The sequence below is a fragment of the Phoca vitulina genome, unplaced genomic scaffold, assembly GCF_004348235.1.
Source record: "Phoca vitulina isolate PV1807 unplaced genomic scaffold, GSC_HSeal_1.0 scaffold1, whole genome shotgun sequence".
Classification (NCBI taxonomy): Eukaryota; Metazoa; Chordata; class Mammalia; order Carnivora; family Phocidae; genus Phoca; species Phoca vitulina.
This window is the reverse complement of record NW_022589704.1, coordinates 8742498-8761437: the sequence shown is the minus strand read 5'-3', so window position 1 is coordinate 8761437 and position 18940 is coordinate 8742498. Positions and strand designations below refer to the sequence as shown.

General features: G+C 40.2%; 1 protein-coding gene across 2 annotated transcripts in view; it reads left to right on the top strand.

Moving 5' to 3' along the window:
- The window catches only part of PSMD1 (proteasome 26S subunit, non-ATPase 1), an 89848-nt gene extending 74364 nt beyond the window's left edge, over positions 1-15484 (top strand). For both annotated transcript variants that reach the window (XM_032400134.1, XM_032400124.1), the window contains exons 19-25: positions 145-247; positions 3982-4151; positions 5866-5958; positions 7755-7841; positions 8376-8522; positions 12479-12634; positions 14497-15484. In XM_032400134.1, coding sequence (XP_032256025.1) covers positions 145-247; positions 3982-4151; positions 5866-5958; positions 7755-7841; positions 8376-8522; positions 12479-12625 — 747 coding nt within the window. In that variant the 3' untranslated portion in view covers positions 12626-12634; positions 14497-15484. The remainder of the gene's footprint in view (positions 1-144; positions 248-3981; positions 4152-5865; positions 5959-7754; positions 7842-8375; positions 8523-12478; positions 12635-14496) is intronic.
- Positions 15485-18940: the final 3456 nt, after the last annotated feature.

The following is an 18940-nucleotide window of genomic DNA, read 5'->3' as shown; positions in this document are numbered from 1 at the left end:
CTGGTTTGTATCTCTCTCTTTTTGAATGTTGTGAATTTCAGAGCTCAAGTTTCATTATAATTTGAACAATCTATTTTCCCTGGTCTGAAATGACACCACAAATGAATACTGATACGACTATAATTCTTTTGCGTGTTCCTTCAGGTGAATCAGTTCAGACAGCTGTATTCCAAAGTCATCAATGATAAACATGATGACGTCATGGCTAAGTTTGGCGCTATTTTGGCGCAGGGCATACTGGATGCAGGTAAATGTTAAATCTTCCAGATGTATTTATCTATTTAAACTAACTCTGATGAAGTAACTATCTGCTCTAACTATATGACATAGTAGAAATTGGGGAAATTATTTGGGGAATTATTGGAGAAATTTTCTGGGGGAAAATTATTCCTGGAGAAAACGTGGAGCCTATAGTTCATAGAACTTGACACTGAATTGGCTGGGTTTTATCAGTCCTTAGTTTACATTCAAGTCCATTTTCTATGGGTTTTGACAAATGCATAAATATATATCCACTATTACATCATAGGCAATAGTTTCACTGCCCTAGAAATCCTGTGTTCCACCTTTTCATCTCTCCCTCCTTCTGCACAACCCCCTGGCAACCACTGATCTTTTTCTTGTCCCTCTAACTTTAGTTTTCCCCTTTCCACAGTATTATACAGCTGGAATCATACAGTATGTAGCCAGCTGAGATTGGCTGCTTTGGGTAATTGGTTTTTAAATAGGATTTAGGAGTAACGTTTTACTACTCCATAATCTATTTCTTTTAGCTGCCAGTTTTTGAGGTTTGTAGTTTTATATACAACCCTTTACTTGTTCATTCAGTACAACTACAGTTTTTTGCTGGTTTCTGCTATATTATTTGTGAAGAATTAGGGGAGGCTACTTCTCTGTTTCAGCTTTATTCTACCATCTTTACTAGATGTCCTCTCTCTCCCTCCCTTCCTTCCCCTTTCAGCCCCTCTCTCCCTTCACTGCCTTTTGTATCTCTGAATTGTCGTGGAATTGTCGTGGACCAATCAAGTTTTGATGCTTCTTTCCATTTCTTTTTATTTATCATGTTTTTTGCCTTACTTATTTTAGTGTTATTTAGTACATAAAAGTTCTGTACTGTTGTGTTCACTATTACAAGCAAAATTATTCTCTCACCCCTTTTCACTTTGTCAGTATCCTGTCCTCCTACAAACTGTGCTGCAACTGCATTAGAAAAAACGTGTAGTCCTGCAGTCTGGCTCTCAGAAGTTAGTGTTAATGGAGGACTGGAGGTCAACTTCAAAGGAATGAGTGAAGTTGAAGTTTATGAGAATTCACTCGATGATTTGGTCTCTTCAGGGAGAAGAGCCAAAGATTAAGATTTATGATTGAAGTTTGTAAAACTGTGTAAACACTACCAACAGGATAAACTCTTGTTTTGTATTAAATCTCAGACTGTTAGAACAAAAGGCTAGTTTAGTTTCTAAGTCTGAAGAAAATGGGTTTCATTGAAATAAAGGGAATTCAGCTTCAAAACTTAAAATAAGTATCATGTTCTCTGAGCAGCCTTCCCCTCTCCTCTGCCCTACCCAGCCTTCATCCTGGGTTAGGTGCCATGCTTAGCTGTATGTCCTCACTAGTGCCCAGGTTTCGATCTCATAATGCTTGTATACCCTAGTTTAATTATCTAGTTATTTGTCTTCTCCACTAGGCTAGAGGCTCCTTGGGATCTCTTTTCAGTATTTTGTTCAAAATTCTCAATATATAGTAAGCATTTGGTGAATGTGGAGGTTAGAGCACAAGCAGACAATAAATGCATATAACTCATCCCTATTGGAAAAACAAAACTAAAGGATACCTGATTTTTTCCAAATAAAATCTAGATTATTTGATTCTTACAAAAAATTGAAGTGCTTTTTTAGTTTAGTAAAAGTAATACTTCCTGACTAATGTAGCAGCATCTGGGAGAGACTGAGGTTAAAAGAAGTGAAATGTGAGCAATAGGGATCCAGAATTGGAATTCAAATTCGGATGTGACTAGGTGCAGACAAGCTCCATTTTTATAGCGTATCTTTTTTTTTTTTTTTTTAAGATTTTATTTATTTGAGGGGCTCCTGGGTGGCTCAGTCGTTAAGCATCTGCCTTGGGCTCTGGTCATGATCCCTGGACCCTGGGATCGGGCCCCGCGTCAGGCTCCCTGCTCAGCGGGAAGCCTGCTTCTCCCTCTCCCACTCCCGCTGCTTGTGTTCCCTCTCTCGCTGTGTCTCTCTGTCAAGTAAATAAATAAAATCTTAAAAAAAAAAAGATAAAGATATTTATTTGAGAGATCACAAGCGGGGGGGAGGGGCAGAGGGAGAAGCAGACTCCCTGCTGAGCGGGGAGCCTGATGCAGGACTCGATCCCGGGACTCTGGGATCATGACCTGAGCCAAAGGCAGACACTTAACACCTGGTTGACTGAGCCAACCAGGTACCCTTTAGACGGTATCTTATATAAACTAAAAGATTGGTGTCTCGGAGTTCTGGGGTCCAATACTAACACTGTTATATAGACCAAACGTATAAATATGTTTGCCTGCCTAACAAAATTTTGGACACAATCCAGATTACAGTCTACTTTTAAAAACAGAATTACCTAGTAACTCTGGACCTACACCCTTAGTAACATGTCCTCTTTAAATACGACATGAACTTTCCAGTTGCTTCAGTTCCCCACTGCTTCCAGTCAGGTTTTCTCATTCGTTTGCCTGACTGGTTCCTAAAGGCATTCAAGTTTGCAACCCCAAATAGCCTCCTAGAATCTCAGCCTTTCTAGGGCCCAGTAAAGATCCAGCTGTCTAAATGATGCTTGCATCTTAGTTCTTATTCACTAGTTTTCAGACTATGTTTCTCTGTACTCCGTCAAGGGGTAGTCTAGGGGATGTGGCAAGAAGTGGATGAACAAGACAGGCTGAGCCACTCAGCCTCTCAGCAGCCCAAACTTCTGATTAAATGGAATTAACTTTGATTTCATTGTTTCACATACTGTGAAATATGGGGGGCTGGGTTAGCCTGGTGATGGGTATTAAAAAAAAAATTTCAGTTGAATCAAAGATTGGAGATAATAAAGGTTTTCTTTTGTTAGTGGTAGAGCTCTAGTTCAGGTGCTCAAGTCCAAACCCTCATTTTGCCAATGGGAAAAGAGACTTTTAGAGGTAAAGTGATTTGTCCAAGGTCACAAGGCTAGTTAATGTCGGAGCTGCCTACATTCAGATAACTAAAGCAGAAAGAGTAAAACTTAAGCAAACAGTATCTACCTCTTGCCTCTTTGCTATTGTTTGCAAATATGATGTGTACTGAAATTTTATTTTTTGTTAGCACATTAAAAACCCCAGTGTATAACATAGATTAATATTTAATTTAGCATTCAGTTTTGATATCCTTTAGGCTTTTTTGGAAAATTCCTACTTATATAGAAAAAAAGTCTAGATTACCCTGATTCCAATTAAAATACAGCACTTCCTGTACCTCTGAAACAAATAATACATTATATGTTTAAAAAAAAAAAGAAGAAGATAGTAGGAAGGGAAAAATGAAGGGGAGGAAATCGGAGGGGGAGATGAACCATGAGAGACTATGGACTCTGAGAAACAAACTGAGGGTTCTGGAGGGGAGGGGGTGGGGGGCTGGGTTAGCCTGGTGATGGGTATTAAAGAGGGCACGTACTGAATGGAGCACTGGGTGTTATATGCAAACAATGAATCATGGAACACTACATCAAAAACTAATGATGTAATGTATGGTGATTAACATAACATAATAAAATAAAATTTAAAAAAGAAATACAGCACTTCCAGTTTTGGAGACCCTAGATAGTTCACTGGCTAACGAATTCCAGCTACTCTGTATCAGATTTTATGAACTGTATTCTTAAAATAGTCACCAAATGCTTCCCTAGTGCAATACTTAGAAATCTTTATTATTACCCTACTGGATTCATGTTCATGGTTTCTCCCTTTTTCTACAGGTGGTCATAATGTCACAATCTCCTTGCAGTCCAGGACTGGGCACACCCATATGCCTTCTGTAGTTGGCGTCCTTGTCTTTACCCAGTTCTGGTTCTGGTTTCCTCTTTCACACTTCCTGTCATTGGCTTATACCCCTACCTGTGTCATTGGCCTTAACAAGGACTTAAAGGTATGTTCGTGAGACCTCAGTTTTAAGTGTAACTTCTTCACTGTATCCTAACCACCCACTCAGAAGAGTTTTCATGAAATTTTAAAGATGAGTTGTCATCTCACCAATATTGTATTTCCCCTTTAAATTGAGTCATGACCTTGTTGAGTGGAGTGTGTCAGTGGAAGTTTTGAAAATCAAATCTCCTTACTAACTGTAACCTTGGATGAATCAGTTGAGAGGGAATGGTAAGAGGGGGCAAATATAAAAATATGAAAAAGCTTTATAGATCACTCTTACCAATTTTATTTAATACTGAAATTCTTTGGGAGCTTTTGAAGGATTTCATGCAGATAAATGACTTGATGAGATTTGCATTCTAGAAACAACATTCTGGTATCAGTGGAAATCTATTACAGTGAATGCTATTGCAGTAATCTGGGCAAGGAGGAAAGGTGACCTGAACTAAATCTTAGGAAGGAGTGAAGGTTTGAGACAGGGCCATGTTTCATAGTTTTGTGATGCTAGAGTATTTGATGGAAGAAAGGATTAGTGCTAAAGGGAAAAGCAAAATGGGAGGATGTCTCTTTGGTAGTGGCAGAAAATGAGGCCAATGTTGAGGAGCCGAGGAATCTGACAGAAACTGGTCACATGACTCAAGGACTGAGGGTGATACATCCCCTGTCATCACACCATCCTTTTTTTTTTTTTTTTAATGGGGTTTGTGCTTAGGTCTTTCTCAGTCCTGTGGCCTGATGATTCAGCTGTTCTGTCTTCTCAGAGGCCTTTTGACCTTCAAATAACTCTTACATCTGCTCATCACTTCTGTTACAATGTTCTATTAAATTTCAAAGTGGAAAAATTGGGGGCCAGAAAATGGCTGATAAAGACTGAGTAGTTCATCCAGTTGACTTTTTTTTTCCAGTATAGCTATACAGCCATTTATCCCTAAGTGTTTCAGTATAAAACTACTCACATTTATAAATATTGAGCAGTTTTATCTTTCAAAATAAGAATCTTTAGGTTTTCCAATCCCTAACCTTTAACACTATGGTTAAACATCCTATATAATCTATAGGGACTTTTTCCTCTAACACACAATTTTCTGATCTGTTTCCATTCTTTACAAGGAAAGTGGGATTAAAAAGACAAGATTCCTTATCCTAGTAAATATGATGCCTATTACCATTCTCTATCAGTGTAAATTGGGGAAATAGAGAAAAATTCAGACTAGTGAAGTTAACACCTAGTCAGTAAGTAACGTGAAGCTGACTTTTTCCGTTAGACTCATGTTAGACTCTTGTCCGGGATGATGTGGTATAGAAACGTACAGACTTGTGTATATTGTTGGAGTGGTCTAAGGAGGGTACGTGGGAGTTAGGTATACAGGTTAGGTAGCCAAGTAACACTTTACAAAGGAGGTAACGGTTGATCTGATGCTTACACCATGAGTGGGACTTAACCCACTGAAGCAGGGTACACGTCCAGTAAAGATGAGATCAAGGGGTGCCTGTAAACAGGCACAGAGCTTCAGGAAAGTACGGAACTGCAGGTAGTTCCGTAAAGCACTTCAAAACAAATTCAGTGTAAGAAGACAGATGCCTATAAGGGAGTACTGTACGAGAACATTTAGCCTGGATTGAAACTGTATTGTATGCTTGCTAAGAGCATAGAATTCTTAAATCTTGATTTGGGTTTTTTTAACATAAGGGGGAAAATTCTTTTATTTCTTCAGATGCCGAAAGTTCAGTATAAATCGAACTGTAAACCATCCACATTTGCATATCCTGCCCCTCTGGAAGTACCAAAAGAAAAAGAAAAGGAAAAGGTAGGTTCTTTGTTCCCTTGAGCAGCATTTATACTTATATATAGAAGCTACTTAGTGTTTTACTAGGGATTGTTTTAAATATTTTTATGTTTTAGGGGCCCTGGGTGGCTCAGTCGTTAAGCGTCTGCCTTCGGCTCAGGTCATGATCCCAGGGTCCTGGGATCGAGCCCCACATTGGGCTCCCCGCTCAGCGGGAGGCCTGCTTCTCCCTCTCCCACTCCCCCTGCTTGTGTTCCCTCTCTCGCTGTGTCTCTCTGTCAAATAAATAAATAAAATCTTTTAACAAAAAAATAAATATTTTTGTGTTTTAAATTAGATATTTTCAAAGTAATACTCTTATGGTAAAATCTAACATTACGCAAGAATGTAAAGTAAAAGCGCTTTTTCTTTCCTGGTCATCCAAGTCCCATGTTGCAGGAATCATAATTTGAACCCCTCCAAATGTTTTCTCCACACATATCAATACTTTTTACACCATAGATAGAATTATTTTTGACATACTGTTCTGCAGCTTACCATTTTTACTTTAACAATTAATCTTTAAGGGGCGTCTGGCTGATTCAGTCAGTAGGGTGTGCAGCTCTTGATCTCAGGGTCTGAGTTCAAGCCACATTGAGCGTGGAGCCTACCTAAAATAAAACAAAAAATAATAATCTTTAAAAATTTCAATATATATGGATCTCATATTTGCCCCAGGCAATCCCTTTATGTATATATACCATTATTTGTCTTCTCGGTTCCTCATCTGATGGACATTTTAAGGTGATTTCTAATTAATCACTGTTACACATGAGATTAGAGTAAGAGTCTTTATACACGTATATGTGTGAACTTGTACAAGTGTATCTGTAGGTTAGGATATTAGATGTGATTGATTAAAAGTAATGTACATTATTTATTTTCATAGGTATTAACTAAAGTTCCTTTCAAAATGGCTATAACCAACTCACATTCCTCTATCAGTTGTGTATGAGAACATTCACTGATGTGTGTTAAATCAAACTATAGTGAATTAGAGAGCTGCACTTACTCCTCACGTTTTCTCAGTAAAATTATCTTTTCTGATACCTTATATTTAAGAAAATGCTTTTTTTCCTCTCAAGGCAGTGTTCCATATTAGCCAGTTGTTGATTATTTGCTATAAACTTTGTGTGTAAGTGGGGATATTTATATAATTGACCAAATTTGAGGGTGGTGGTTGATGATTATCCTCTGGCAACATCTCGTCACATTTCATCAGCTCTGTTTCAAACCCCCAGCTTTTGGGTCAGAAACAAAATCAGCTTTATACCAATACTACCAGCCTTTCAAAGTCTTCTTCACCCTCGATTTCAGTGAGACCCATCAGGAAGTGTAGTTCTAGGCTAACCACTTACCCACTGTGTATTACAATTGTAGGACATCAAATTCAGTAAGAATATCTTTATGACCAGGTTTGGAGGAAATTTTTATGTTTTCTAGTGCTTTCCCTATAAAGTAAAAAAGGGTGTAGCCCCCAAATATCCCAGAATCTCATGATAGCAAATCCACATTTAAGGTAGGCTAAGATTAAAAAAAAAGAAAAATTAGAATATATTGGACACAGCCTCCAGGAACTAAAGAGTCACCTGAGGACCATAGTAGTAAATAATGTGAATAAATGTGCTGCTTGCTTTTCCCATTTATTCCCTAATGATCTGATTTTTTATGATATTTACTGCCAGAAAACAAAGTAGTATTGTAGAACCGAGTTCTCTTTGGGCTTGTACCTTTGTATGTAAGTAAGAGATTATAATTACCCTGTTCACTTCTTCTAGGTTTCCACTGCTGTGTTATCTATTACCGCCAAGGCTAAAAAGAAGGAAAAAGAAAAGGAGAAAAAAGAGGAGGAGAAAATGGAAGTGGTAGGTATAATTTGGTGGTCATGTGGGTTGATATATCTATCTCTGTCATGGTCCAGATTCTTCCTTAAGTGAACATTACCATACCTTGCTCTTGGCTTCCCTTAAATAAGTATCCTGTTCCAAGCAGAGACTCCTATAGTTTTAATTGGAAGATACTTGAGTTCTTGGAGAAAATGACAACTAAAATGGGTTTTGAAAGGCGGTGTAGAATTTTCAGACAATGAGATGATGGTGGGAGAAAAAAAGGCCCTTTCAAGCAAGGAGAATATCATTTATTTAAATAGACCCTCTTTTTCTGGTCTCTCTTGATAGAGAAACCTCATCCTTTTAAAACCAAGTTACATAGCATTCTCACCCCTAAGCACAGTTACGCTCTCTATCCTCTGAGTCTAGTATGACTTTGGTTGTACTTTAATTATATCTAATCCTAGCTAACTTTCGTACCTGAGAGTTGCTCAGTAAACTTATCAAACATTACTCAGTGATATAGAAGAGAAGTGAACCTTTGTTGGGCTATTTTTTAATATTTTCCAGGATGAAGCAGAAAAAAAGGAAGAAAAAGAGAAGAAAAAAGAACCTGAGCCAAACTTCCAGTTATTGGATAACCCAGCCCGAGTTATGCCTGCCCAGCTTAAGGTCCTGACCATGCCAGAGACCTGTAGATACCAGCCTTTCAAACCAGTAAGTTATCGATGGCCCTTAGCTATATACCAGTGGGATATTAATTCATGGGACAGTGGTATATTGACAGAGGAGGATAAATCTCCAGAGCGTTGGAGAAAGCTCTCTAGTACAAATAAATCTGTATATGAAGAATAGTATAAATGTATTTTTGTTTGTAACTCTTCTGTCTGGTTTAAAAGATAAGTGCATAAAGCAATCATAAGTTGATGTGCACACACTGTATAAAAGTGTAAAGTTAAAATATGCATTAAATATGTCAAGGTTCTGGCTACTATAGCAGATTGCCACCTACCATTTAAAACCGAATGGCTTAGGGGCGCCTGGGTGGCTCAGTTGGTTAAGCAACTGCCTTCGGCTCAGGTCATGATCCTGGAGTCCCGGGATCGAGTCCCGCATCGGGCTCCCTGCTCAGCAAGGAGGCTGCTTCTCCCTCTGATCCTCCCCCTCTCATGCTCTCTGTCTCCCATTCTCTCTCTCAGATAAATAAATAAAAAATCTTAAAAAAAAAATAAATAAAACTGAATGGCTTAAACAACAAACATTTCTCACAGTTCTAGGGGCTAGAAGTCCAAGATTAGGGTACCAGCATGATTGGGTTCTTAGTAAAGGCCCTCATCCTACATCTTCTCATTGTATCTTCATATGACAGAGAGAAAGGAAACTCGCTCTCTTCGTGCCTCTCCTTATAAGGGCACTGATTTTACTACTCATGGGGTCTTCACCCTGGTGACCTAATTGCTTCCTAAAGGCCCACATCCTAATACTATCAGGGGGTTAGGATTTCAACATATGAATGGCAGGGTGGAGAGACACAAACGTTCAGTCCAATAACACAAAGGAGTAGGGAAATACCGGTATATTGAAGTGTAGTTTTTGTATACTATTGAAATTAAGTTACTCTTTTTCAGTGAGATTAAGCTGTTAATTGCAACCCCAAAGGGAACCACCCAACAAAATAACTCAAAAAGTAGACTCAAACAAGAAAATTAAACTCAGTATACTAGAAAATATCTGTTTAATACCAAAGAAGCCAGCAGTGGAAGAATTGAGGAACAAAAATATGTAAGACATACAAAAAACAGCAAAATGGCAGGAACAAATCTTAGTTATCACATGAGAGGTCTTTTTTTTTTTTTTCTTTTTAAGTAACCTCTAGGCCCAGTGTGGGCCTAGAACTCATGACCCCAAGATCAAGAGTCTCATGCTCTACCAACTGAGCCAGCCAGGGGACCCTAATCACATAAGATGTAAATGGACTAACCATACCAGTTAAAGGGCAGAGATCAGCCAAATGGATAAAAAAGAAAATGATCCAACTATATGTTCTCTACCAGAGACACACTTTATGGGACACCTGGCTGGCTCAGTCAGCAGAGCATGCAACTCCTGATCTCAAGGTTGTAAGTCCGAGCCCCACCCTTGGGTGTAGAGATTACTTAAAAAGTAAAATCTTAGGGATGCCTGGGTGGCTCAGTCAGTTAAGCGTCTGGCTTCAGCTCAGGTCATGATCCCAGGATCCTGGGATCAAGTCCCACATCGGGCTCCTTGCTCAGCAGGGAGCCTGCTTCTCCCTCTGCCTACAGCTCTCCCTGCTTGTGCACTCTCTCTCTGGCATATAAAGAAACAAAAAATCTTTAAAAAAAATAAAATCTTAAAACATACACACACTTTAGATTCAAAGATTGAAGTAGATTAAAAGCAAAAGGTTGAGAAGATATCCCATGTAAACAAGTAACTAAAAGAAAGCTGGAGCAGCTGTACCAACATCAGACAAAATATACTTTAAAAGAAAAATTTGGGGGGCGCCTGGGTGGCTCAGTCATTTAAGCATCTGCCTTCGGCTCAGGTCATGATCCCGGGGTCCTGGGATCGAGCCCCACATTGGGCTCCCTGCTCAGCGGGGAGCCTGCTTCTCCCTCTCCCTCTCCCTCTGCCTGCAGCTCCCCCTGCTTGTGCTCTCTGTCTGTCAAATAAATAATATCTTAGAAAGAAAGAGAGAAAGAGAAAGAAAAGAAAAATTGTTGCTGGAGACAACATTTTACAGTGGTAAAAAGGTCATGAGCACCTGGCTGGCTCAGTCGGTAGATCGCGCGACTCTTGATCTCAGGGTTGTAGGTTCAAGCCCCACGTTGAGTATAGAGATTACTTTTAAAAAATAAAATAAAGGGCGCCTGGGTGGCTCAGTCGTTAAGCGTCTGCCTTCGGCTCGGGTCGTGATCTCAGGGTCCTGGGATCGAGCCCCACATTGGGCTCCCCGCTCAGCGGGAGGCCTGCTTCTTCCTCTCCCACTCCCCCTGCTTGTGTTCCCTCTCTCGCTGTGTCTCTCTCTGTCAGGTAGATAAATAAAATCTTTTAAAAAAATAATAAAAATCCTAAACCATGTTGCTATAAGGCTCTTCCCTGATGTTGTATATATTGCAGGATTTGAGTTGGATTATTTCATTCCAGTTGAGCATGAAATAGTACAGTTATAACCTGGAGCCATCTGTTTCCAAAATACAGGAAGTCCTTATTGTGAACATAAGTATTTTCTTGTTTGGTAGACGATTCATCTTCATTTGGTCCTTTAGAAGGCTCAGGTAAACTTTTAGACCTTGGAGGATTAGGACAGTGGCCTTGTACTATGATTGTTCTTGGGTGCATATTGGTAGTAAAGGCAGGGTCCATTCATAAAATGGCTTTCTTCAAGGAGAGCAGACTTTTTAAGGGAAAGAGAAAATAATGTGTATGAATATGTATGTCGAGAGAAGGGAAATAGTGCAGAAATTCATGAAGGCACACCAGTTTTATAGCATGGCAGGGCAAAGTTCCAGTGAATAAAAATCAGATTAGGTTGAACTGCAGAGCTATTTTGTATATATGTGAATCATCTGACTAATGTGCTTGTGCTGCTTTTCCTTCCCAGTAATTTGCTTTGGTAGAAATAATGTTTTTCCAGATGTGCCTTGCCACTTGACTGATTTAATTACAGAGAGTAGCTTTCCATTTCCTTTGACACGGGCAAGCAAATAGAGTAAGATTAGCACACACAGACGGGTGAATAGTTTGGTGTGTGAATTTACTTCTGCTGATGTTTGGGAGAGGGCTAATAAAATGCTTCTACACTCTAGTTCTTTTTTGTTTCCCATCTACTACGTCCTCGTCTTGTATTGCAAGGATTTGTAGATTAAAGTGAAAAACATTCCGTGTATCTGTGATATATGTTGTTCACTCTGTCATTCTGAAATCGCTGGAAAGAAATTGGCTTTTCATTTGTAGATTGTCTTTTGTATCCAAAATGATAGTTTTCTCACAAGTACTAAAGTGTCTATTAGAGTAGTGTGCTTCTCAAACTTTAGTGTGCATACATATCACCTGTGGGTCTTGTTAAAATGCAGATTCTGTAGATCTAGGTCGGGCTATGTTTTCTGCATTTCTAACAAACTCCCAGGTGATAATGCTGCAACTGGTCCAGGAGCACGTGTTGAGTAGCAAGGCATTAGAATGCCGTGTTAGGACAGTAAACTTGCTCTACAGCCGTACTGCGGCAGTGCTGGAAATACTGCTCTTCAGTTGGGACACATCGTCTAAAAAGAAGAGTACCACATGTTCTGCCACTGGGCTAAGTTTGTAAATACTCCGTATAGATTACAGTTTTCTGTATCCTTTGTAATGTACGTTGATTGTTGCTTTCCTCGTTTAGTTCTCAGACTAACTGAAGGAATGGAAGAGGAAGATCTTATTAGCCGCTTCTTGCAGCTGAACAGTTTGTCAGGGTGTAGCTTCACACAGGCGCACGTGCATGGGTTTCCTGGCGCTTGTCTGGTGAAGTGTAGTTCTCTTCCAGTTCTTTACTTCCAGATCATTGAAGTAGCCTTAAGGTGCCATTTAACAAACACGCCCTCTAGACCCTGGAGCAGTCTGAAAATATGAGTGGAATTTGTGCTTCTTCATTCCTTGCTCTGTGTTTACAGCTCTCCATTGGAGGCATCATCATCCTGAAGGATACCAGTGAAGACATTGAAGAACTGGTAGAACCTGTGGCAGCCCATGGCCCAAAAATCGAGGAAGAAGAACAAGAGCCAGAACCTCCAGAACCATTTGAATATATCGATGATTAAGGACCAGAGGTATGTGTAGAATAAAATTGTGTATCAAGGGAAATCTGTTTGTCAATACATCTTAAATGTTTCCGGCAGAGACATCGTGTCACTTTTTCCATTCCTTTTGTGCTTTAATTCCTGTTTACGTACATGGTATTAAAATTTCCCCTCTTTTTGACTTCTTCAGCATACATAACCTCCAATTCCTTTTTCTTTCTCCTTTGACTCTCTCTCTACACTCTAGTGTTTGACCAGTGCTGTTCAGAATGGCTAAAAACTATTCTCATAGGTCCATGAGGCGGTAGGGAGCTTGCTCCAAAATGTCATTCTGTTCAATGCTTCTTTCATTGAAAAAGCTTTGCTTACCCCCTCACCCCGAAAAGAGTCAACTGAACTGACCATTTGCTCATGATAGAGTTGATTTACACTTTGATGTGAGCCCCTTATTACAGATCAGTTACAGTTTACGGCCAGCACTGGTTCATGGATCACTGATTCATCTCTCTCTCTCTCTCTCGCTCGCTCTCTCCCTTTCCTTTGGTGATACTTTTGGCACTAAAAGCCTTAATATTCATTTACTCACTGAAGTTATCAAACATCTAATGTGTGTAAGACACAGTGCTTAAAGGTACTTCGGTGTCAGTTTAGACTATATAACACAAAGCTTTGTCCAGTTGAAAAAGATTATGATACCAGTATTCTAACAGTGTTGAAGTAGGTCTTTAGATGCAAAAAATTGGAATAATCTAATGTCATGAAATTGTCGTTCTTATTTCCCCCATTTTTTTGAATCACATATTTGAAGATGCATATAAACTATATAATGAAGGTTTTCTCATTCCACCCTAGTACAAATACATTGTCAGACAAATAAGAATTTAGTCTTTTCTTCTACTCTTTAAAGAAAATAAGAAGAGTATCATTTATTACATTATGACAAAAGAAAAATACATTTAAATGCCAGGCTGTAAATCTAGCACCATGAGTGTTACACACTGACTAGCAATTAATGAAAGCTTTTACAGAAATCTCAGATAAATATTAAGGCAGAAGCCCTACCATTAGTAGGAAAATATATTCAAGCTCCCAAAAGTGTTTGGACCTTTGATTGAGAGAGGGAGATTTATACTAACTTCCTGTCTATGTAAAATTGCTTTGAAAATTATCTTTGGGCCTTTGATGGTTTCCTAAGCTTTACCCAACCAGCACATGGCGGTATTGATACCATAAGCACTCAGTCTCTCTGTGGAACGAGCAGACTCACATTAGCCCCCTCAAGCCTTTCACCACACTTACCTTACTGAAAAACCTCCTGATTGATAAGTCTTTCAAGGCAATTAACTACAAGATGGCTTAGAAGTTTTTAGTTAGAAATTGGATTTTTTTTTTCAAGATTTTATTTATTTATTTGACAGAGAGAGACACAGCGAGAGCAGGAACACAAGCAGGGGGAGAGGGAGAGGGAGAAGCAGGCTTCCCGCGGAGCAGGGAGCCCGATGTGGGGCTCGATCCCAGGACCCTGGGACCATGACCCGAGCCAAAGGCAGATGCCTAACGACTGAGCCACCCAGGCGCCCCAGAAATCGGATTTTTTTTAAGCAAACTCTAAACCCGATGGGGACTCAAACTCCTGAGATCCAGTCACATGCTCTACCGACTGAACCAGCCAAGCACCCCAGAAATTGGATTCTTACTCTTTTCCAAAGGATAAAATACTCAGTCTAGAGGGAGTGTAAGAACTGTAGTCTGTCCTATCGAACACTGGCATATTAGGACTGCATAGGCAGGGTTAGGGGCTAGTTTTAGACTTCGACAGCTAGTGGTGAAAAAAAATTTTTTTCTTTTAAACAAAGAATGACCCTAGCTTTTCCCCCTGCCCCCTTCCTTAGGCTCTCATTGCTCGTCTGAAGAAGATTGTCCAGGCCCGTATTGGAGATGCCCGTGAAGAAATCCGTGCTGAGACCTGCTACTCACTGCATGTCCCATTGCCTCCACGCTGACCCGAAGAACCTTGTCTCCAAGTCTTTGGTGAAGAGAAGATATATGACTATTTAGTGTGCTCTTTCACAGAACTTGGTTTTCAAATAAATATATTAAAATCTCCAGGTGGATGAGGACTTTTTAATTTGTTTGTTTTTCAGCCTCAATTTTAAATAAATGGACCTAATACCCTCCCCCCACACACACACCATGAATTGCCTAAACCCAGAGAGCTAAATCCTTGATTGCCAGGATGAGTATGCATGATTTTCCTATTGATGAAAAAGTTAAACTAGTTTATAGATTATTTGAAAAATAATGGGAAAAAAATAAGAAAAAAAATCAACCTTGTTCTTCACTCCAAAAATTCTTTGCAGTTTTTTTAAATCGGGTTGAGGGTATGAGGTACCGTCATTTACTGAAGAAGTCCCTTTAGTGGTCCAAGGGAAATGTCTGTTTAGGCAGCTCAGAAGCATTATTTAAAAGTAAGCTTTGCCTATTGTTTCCTGCTTTTGACCCTGTTGAGGACAACAGGTACAAAATCATTTAGCCACAGGATTTAATAATGAACTCTTTTTTTCCTTTTTCTACCCTTTTTTGCCATGTGCTTCTTAATTTGAGGTATAATTTAAATATAATGCAGAAATTTGAAGTGTATACAGTTTGATGAGTTTTGACAAGTACAATTTTGATTTCTGTATTATCAGGCCTTAGATGTTGGGCTCTTGAAATAAGCAGACAGGGTCATTATTCTGACAACCACCCCTTCTCATGTTCTTGGCATATGAAAGGGGACCTCTGATACACTAGGACATAGCAATAAGAGCTAGATTTGGAGGGTTTGGTGGGGTGTTTTGTGTTTTGGTCTTCAATCATGTAAAATAAAAGTAGGTTATTTCCAGCATTTATATATGAATGGCTCTTTATTCCAGCCTTGATCCTTATACTTTTTAATTTAGGGTATAGCCTTCTGGGTCTGTGGGGGGAAAACTATCACTAGAGGAAACCAGTGCCCAAATAGATAAGCCCTACTACAATCATCCACCACAGCTTGGTTGCTAGGTCCAGGTCTAAAGGTTACTAATCCCAAAGGATGGCTCCATTCATTGGTTAATTTCATTGTGTCCTCTCCTTTGTAAATTCCTGTTTCCTCAATATCAGATGATTCTATAAAAGAGATTATCTCATTTCCTAACCCCTCATTAGCTATGTCCTTCCTGTTCAAGCTCTTAACATTGCTTGCATTTCAGACAGAGTTATCTCTAACATTTCCCTTAATATATGAAATGTTTATAAAACAGAAGTCTCTCAATGATGTCACTCTCCAAAATTGAGTAGTCTGGGAGAGGTGGTACATTCACTGACTGACCTCTGGCCAAAGTCATTAAATTCCTTCCAAACTAATAGATTGAACTTCAGGGAGCAGTCAACACTGGTTCCTGGTAAGCAGTGCAATTTAGGATTTGTAACTTGTTCTTAAATATTGAGGTTATAGCTCTAAAAAAAATGGAAATTTGTAAAGTAAAATGGCCACTTGGATCAGGTTATGATGAGACTGTATCAGTTTTCCTACTGGCTTTTGTTACCCTAGAAGATTTCCTAGATATGCACAGCACTGAGAGATAACCAAGGAGCAAAGCAGTCTACGGTGAAACTGAACAGGGTGAAATAAAGTCATGTGTGAAGACAGGACAGGAGCTGGGATTGGCACATTCACCACAAGAACAGAAGGGAAAGTGGCAGCAGTTACTCCCAGGTGATGTCGTTGTGACACACTTTCAGACTTGAAGGCAGGTGGGATGCACAGCCAGGAAACCAAATGGAAGGAAATTGATTTCTGAGACTGGGCTTAATACTAGAATCCGGTCTTTCTCCTACCCCTCTGCAGTTAAATGACTGCTGTGTCTGGCTTCCTCTCTTTGGCATCAATAGCAAGTCTTTTCCTCCTGTCTCTGACCGATCTCTTCATTTAACATAAATTGAAAAAAAATAGTTAATTTGAGCATTTCTTTGTGCAGGGATTCTTGGGCTCTATGGCAGGTCCCACTCCCTCTGACTGCTTTTGAGCTCCAGCCTTCCTCAGAATTGGGTCTTCGGTCTTCTCAGTTGGCCCACTCTCTAAGCAACCCTATCTATCGCATACCTTCACCCACTGTCTTTGTGCAGATGATGAACACCCCCCCCCCCACCGCCGCCCATCCACATCCCTCCCACCTCTTTCATCTGAGCTCCTGGCATGCACATCCAGCCATCCACTGGGCATCCCCATTCGGGAGCCTCACAGGCTCTTGAAACAGTATATCCAAAGCTCATCCAGCCTCCTCTACTTGGAGCTAATGACAACCCCCCATCTGGTGTTCACACCAGAAACTCAGGCTTCACCCTTGACTCAATGTTTAGCCTCAAGTATCTGTCCAGTTCATCCACCCTCCTTCCCCACTGGTCACTACCCCTGGTTCAAGCACTTAACTCTATCAGCCTTTATCTAGACCTAGTTCACTCTAATCCATTCTCCAAATTGATCTTTCTACAATGCAAATCATATTCATCTCCTGCTTAAAATTTCTCAGTAGTTCTGTTGAAGAATGCCCAAATTCTTTAGTCGGTGTACAAAGCCATATAAGGCTTTAGCTGCGGCTCACCTCTCCAGCCTCTCATCTCTTCACTCCTCCCATCTCGTGCTCAGAACCACTTCCTTTTTCTCCAAAGATCCAGGCTTTCTGTCACCTCGACTTTGCACATATCAGCCCCTCTTCCTGAAATACACTTCTCTCTTCACCCCCACCTTTCCCTCTAGATCCGGTGAATCTACTCGTTATTTCTTTAGGTCTTGATTTATAGAGACTTGCTTCAAGAAACCCACCCCAATTTCCCTCACCAGAGCGGGACTAGGTTCTTCCTTCTGTTTCCCCAGTGGCCAGTGTTGCCCCCAGTTGTCCTTATCACACCATCATTCATTGCCTAGTTGACTTGTTTATTTCCCCCCTCATTAGCCTTGCTTACCTTTATAATATACCTCAGCACATAGAGCATGATCATATATTCATCGACTGCCTGTATTGAGAATGGTAAGCGCCACAACTGAGCACAAACAGAACAACTGGGACAGTCTGTGAGCACCTAAGAGGTGATTAATTCATCTGTCTTGGAGCTGCCTTCTCCAGGGATCTATAAATGTCTCTTCTCACTCTTCTCCTGCAGTGATTAAACGTTCTTGCTAGGGACTGTTTTTCAATTGTTTTATTCTTGGAAAACCCGAGCTTTTCTTTGTGTGTGTAGGGAAGATGGTGTCTCTGAAATCTATCATTGCCATGAGATGAGAAGAAATGAGCCTGGGCAAAGAAGCTTTTGTGGCTTTGTCCCAAACCATTCCCCAACCTCCTTACTTTCATCATAAATGAGACAACACTTCTACTTTCCACAGAAAATCCCTTAGAAGGTGCTTAGCTTGATTGTTTCTAAAGTTTGAACTCTTTTTCTACCCTCTCCTTTGTTACGATTCAAAGACGTAAGGGCCCTTCCAAGCCAGACTGCATAATGGGAAGATCGTGGACTCAGGCCTCAGACTGGTTCATATCCTGATCTTGTGCCTTAGTGGTTTCCTTATTTGTACGGAAGAAATAATGTTCACCTCAAGGTTGCTCCAGGCATTAAATAATAATGGCTAATTATTACCTCCTTACTATGCACCAGACACTGCTAAGAATCACAGGTATTGATCTGCTCATTCCTCACAACCACCCTAGGAGATAGATGCTGTTACTTTGAGATCTTCTATGTTAAAGAGCCTAGCACTTAAGGAGGCCTTAACTAAATTTTAGTTGAATCAGAACAGTATGGCCTAACCCTTCATTTTACCCATGAGGACGCTCATAACAGTGACGAGACCCGTTCAACACCAAGAGCCATGTATAGTCGTGTCTCCAGTTCACCTTTTCCGTTAAGCTGGTCTCTGGCCTATTCATTTTCTGGCTTCATTTGATCCAAAGGGGCAACCGACAAATGGCAAATAGCCATTTCTTTGCCTATCCTATATCCAGACTCTGCTCCCAGTTTGTGTCCTCCTCCACACTCTTAAGCCACTACACCTTTGCAGAAAGGGATTGTCAACAAAAGCAGTATTTTGTTTTTTAAGTTTTTATTTAAATTCCAGTTAACAGGGCACTTGGGTGGCTCAGTTGGTTAAGCAACTGCCTTCGGCTCAGGTCATGATCCTGGAGTCCTGGGATCGAGTCCCGCATCGGGCTCCCTGCTCAGCGGGGAGTCTGCTTCTCCCTCTGACCCTCCCCCCTCTCATGCTCTCTCTATCTCGTTCTCTCTCTCAAATAAATAAATAAAATCTTTAAAAAAAAA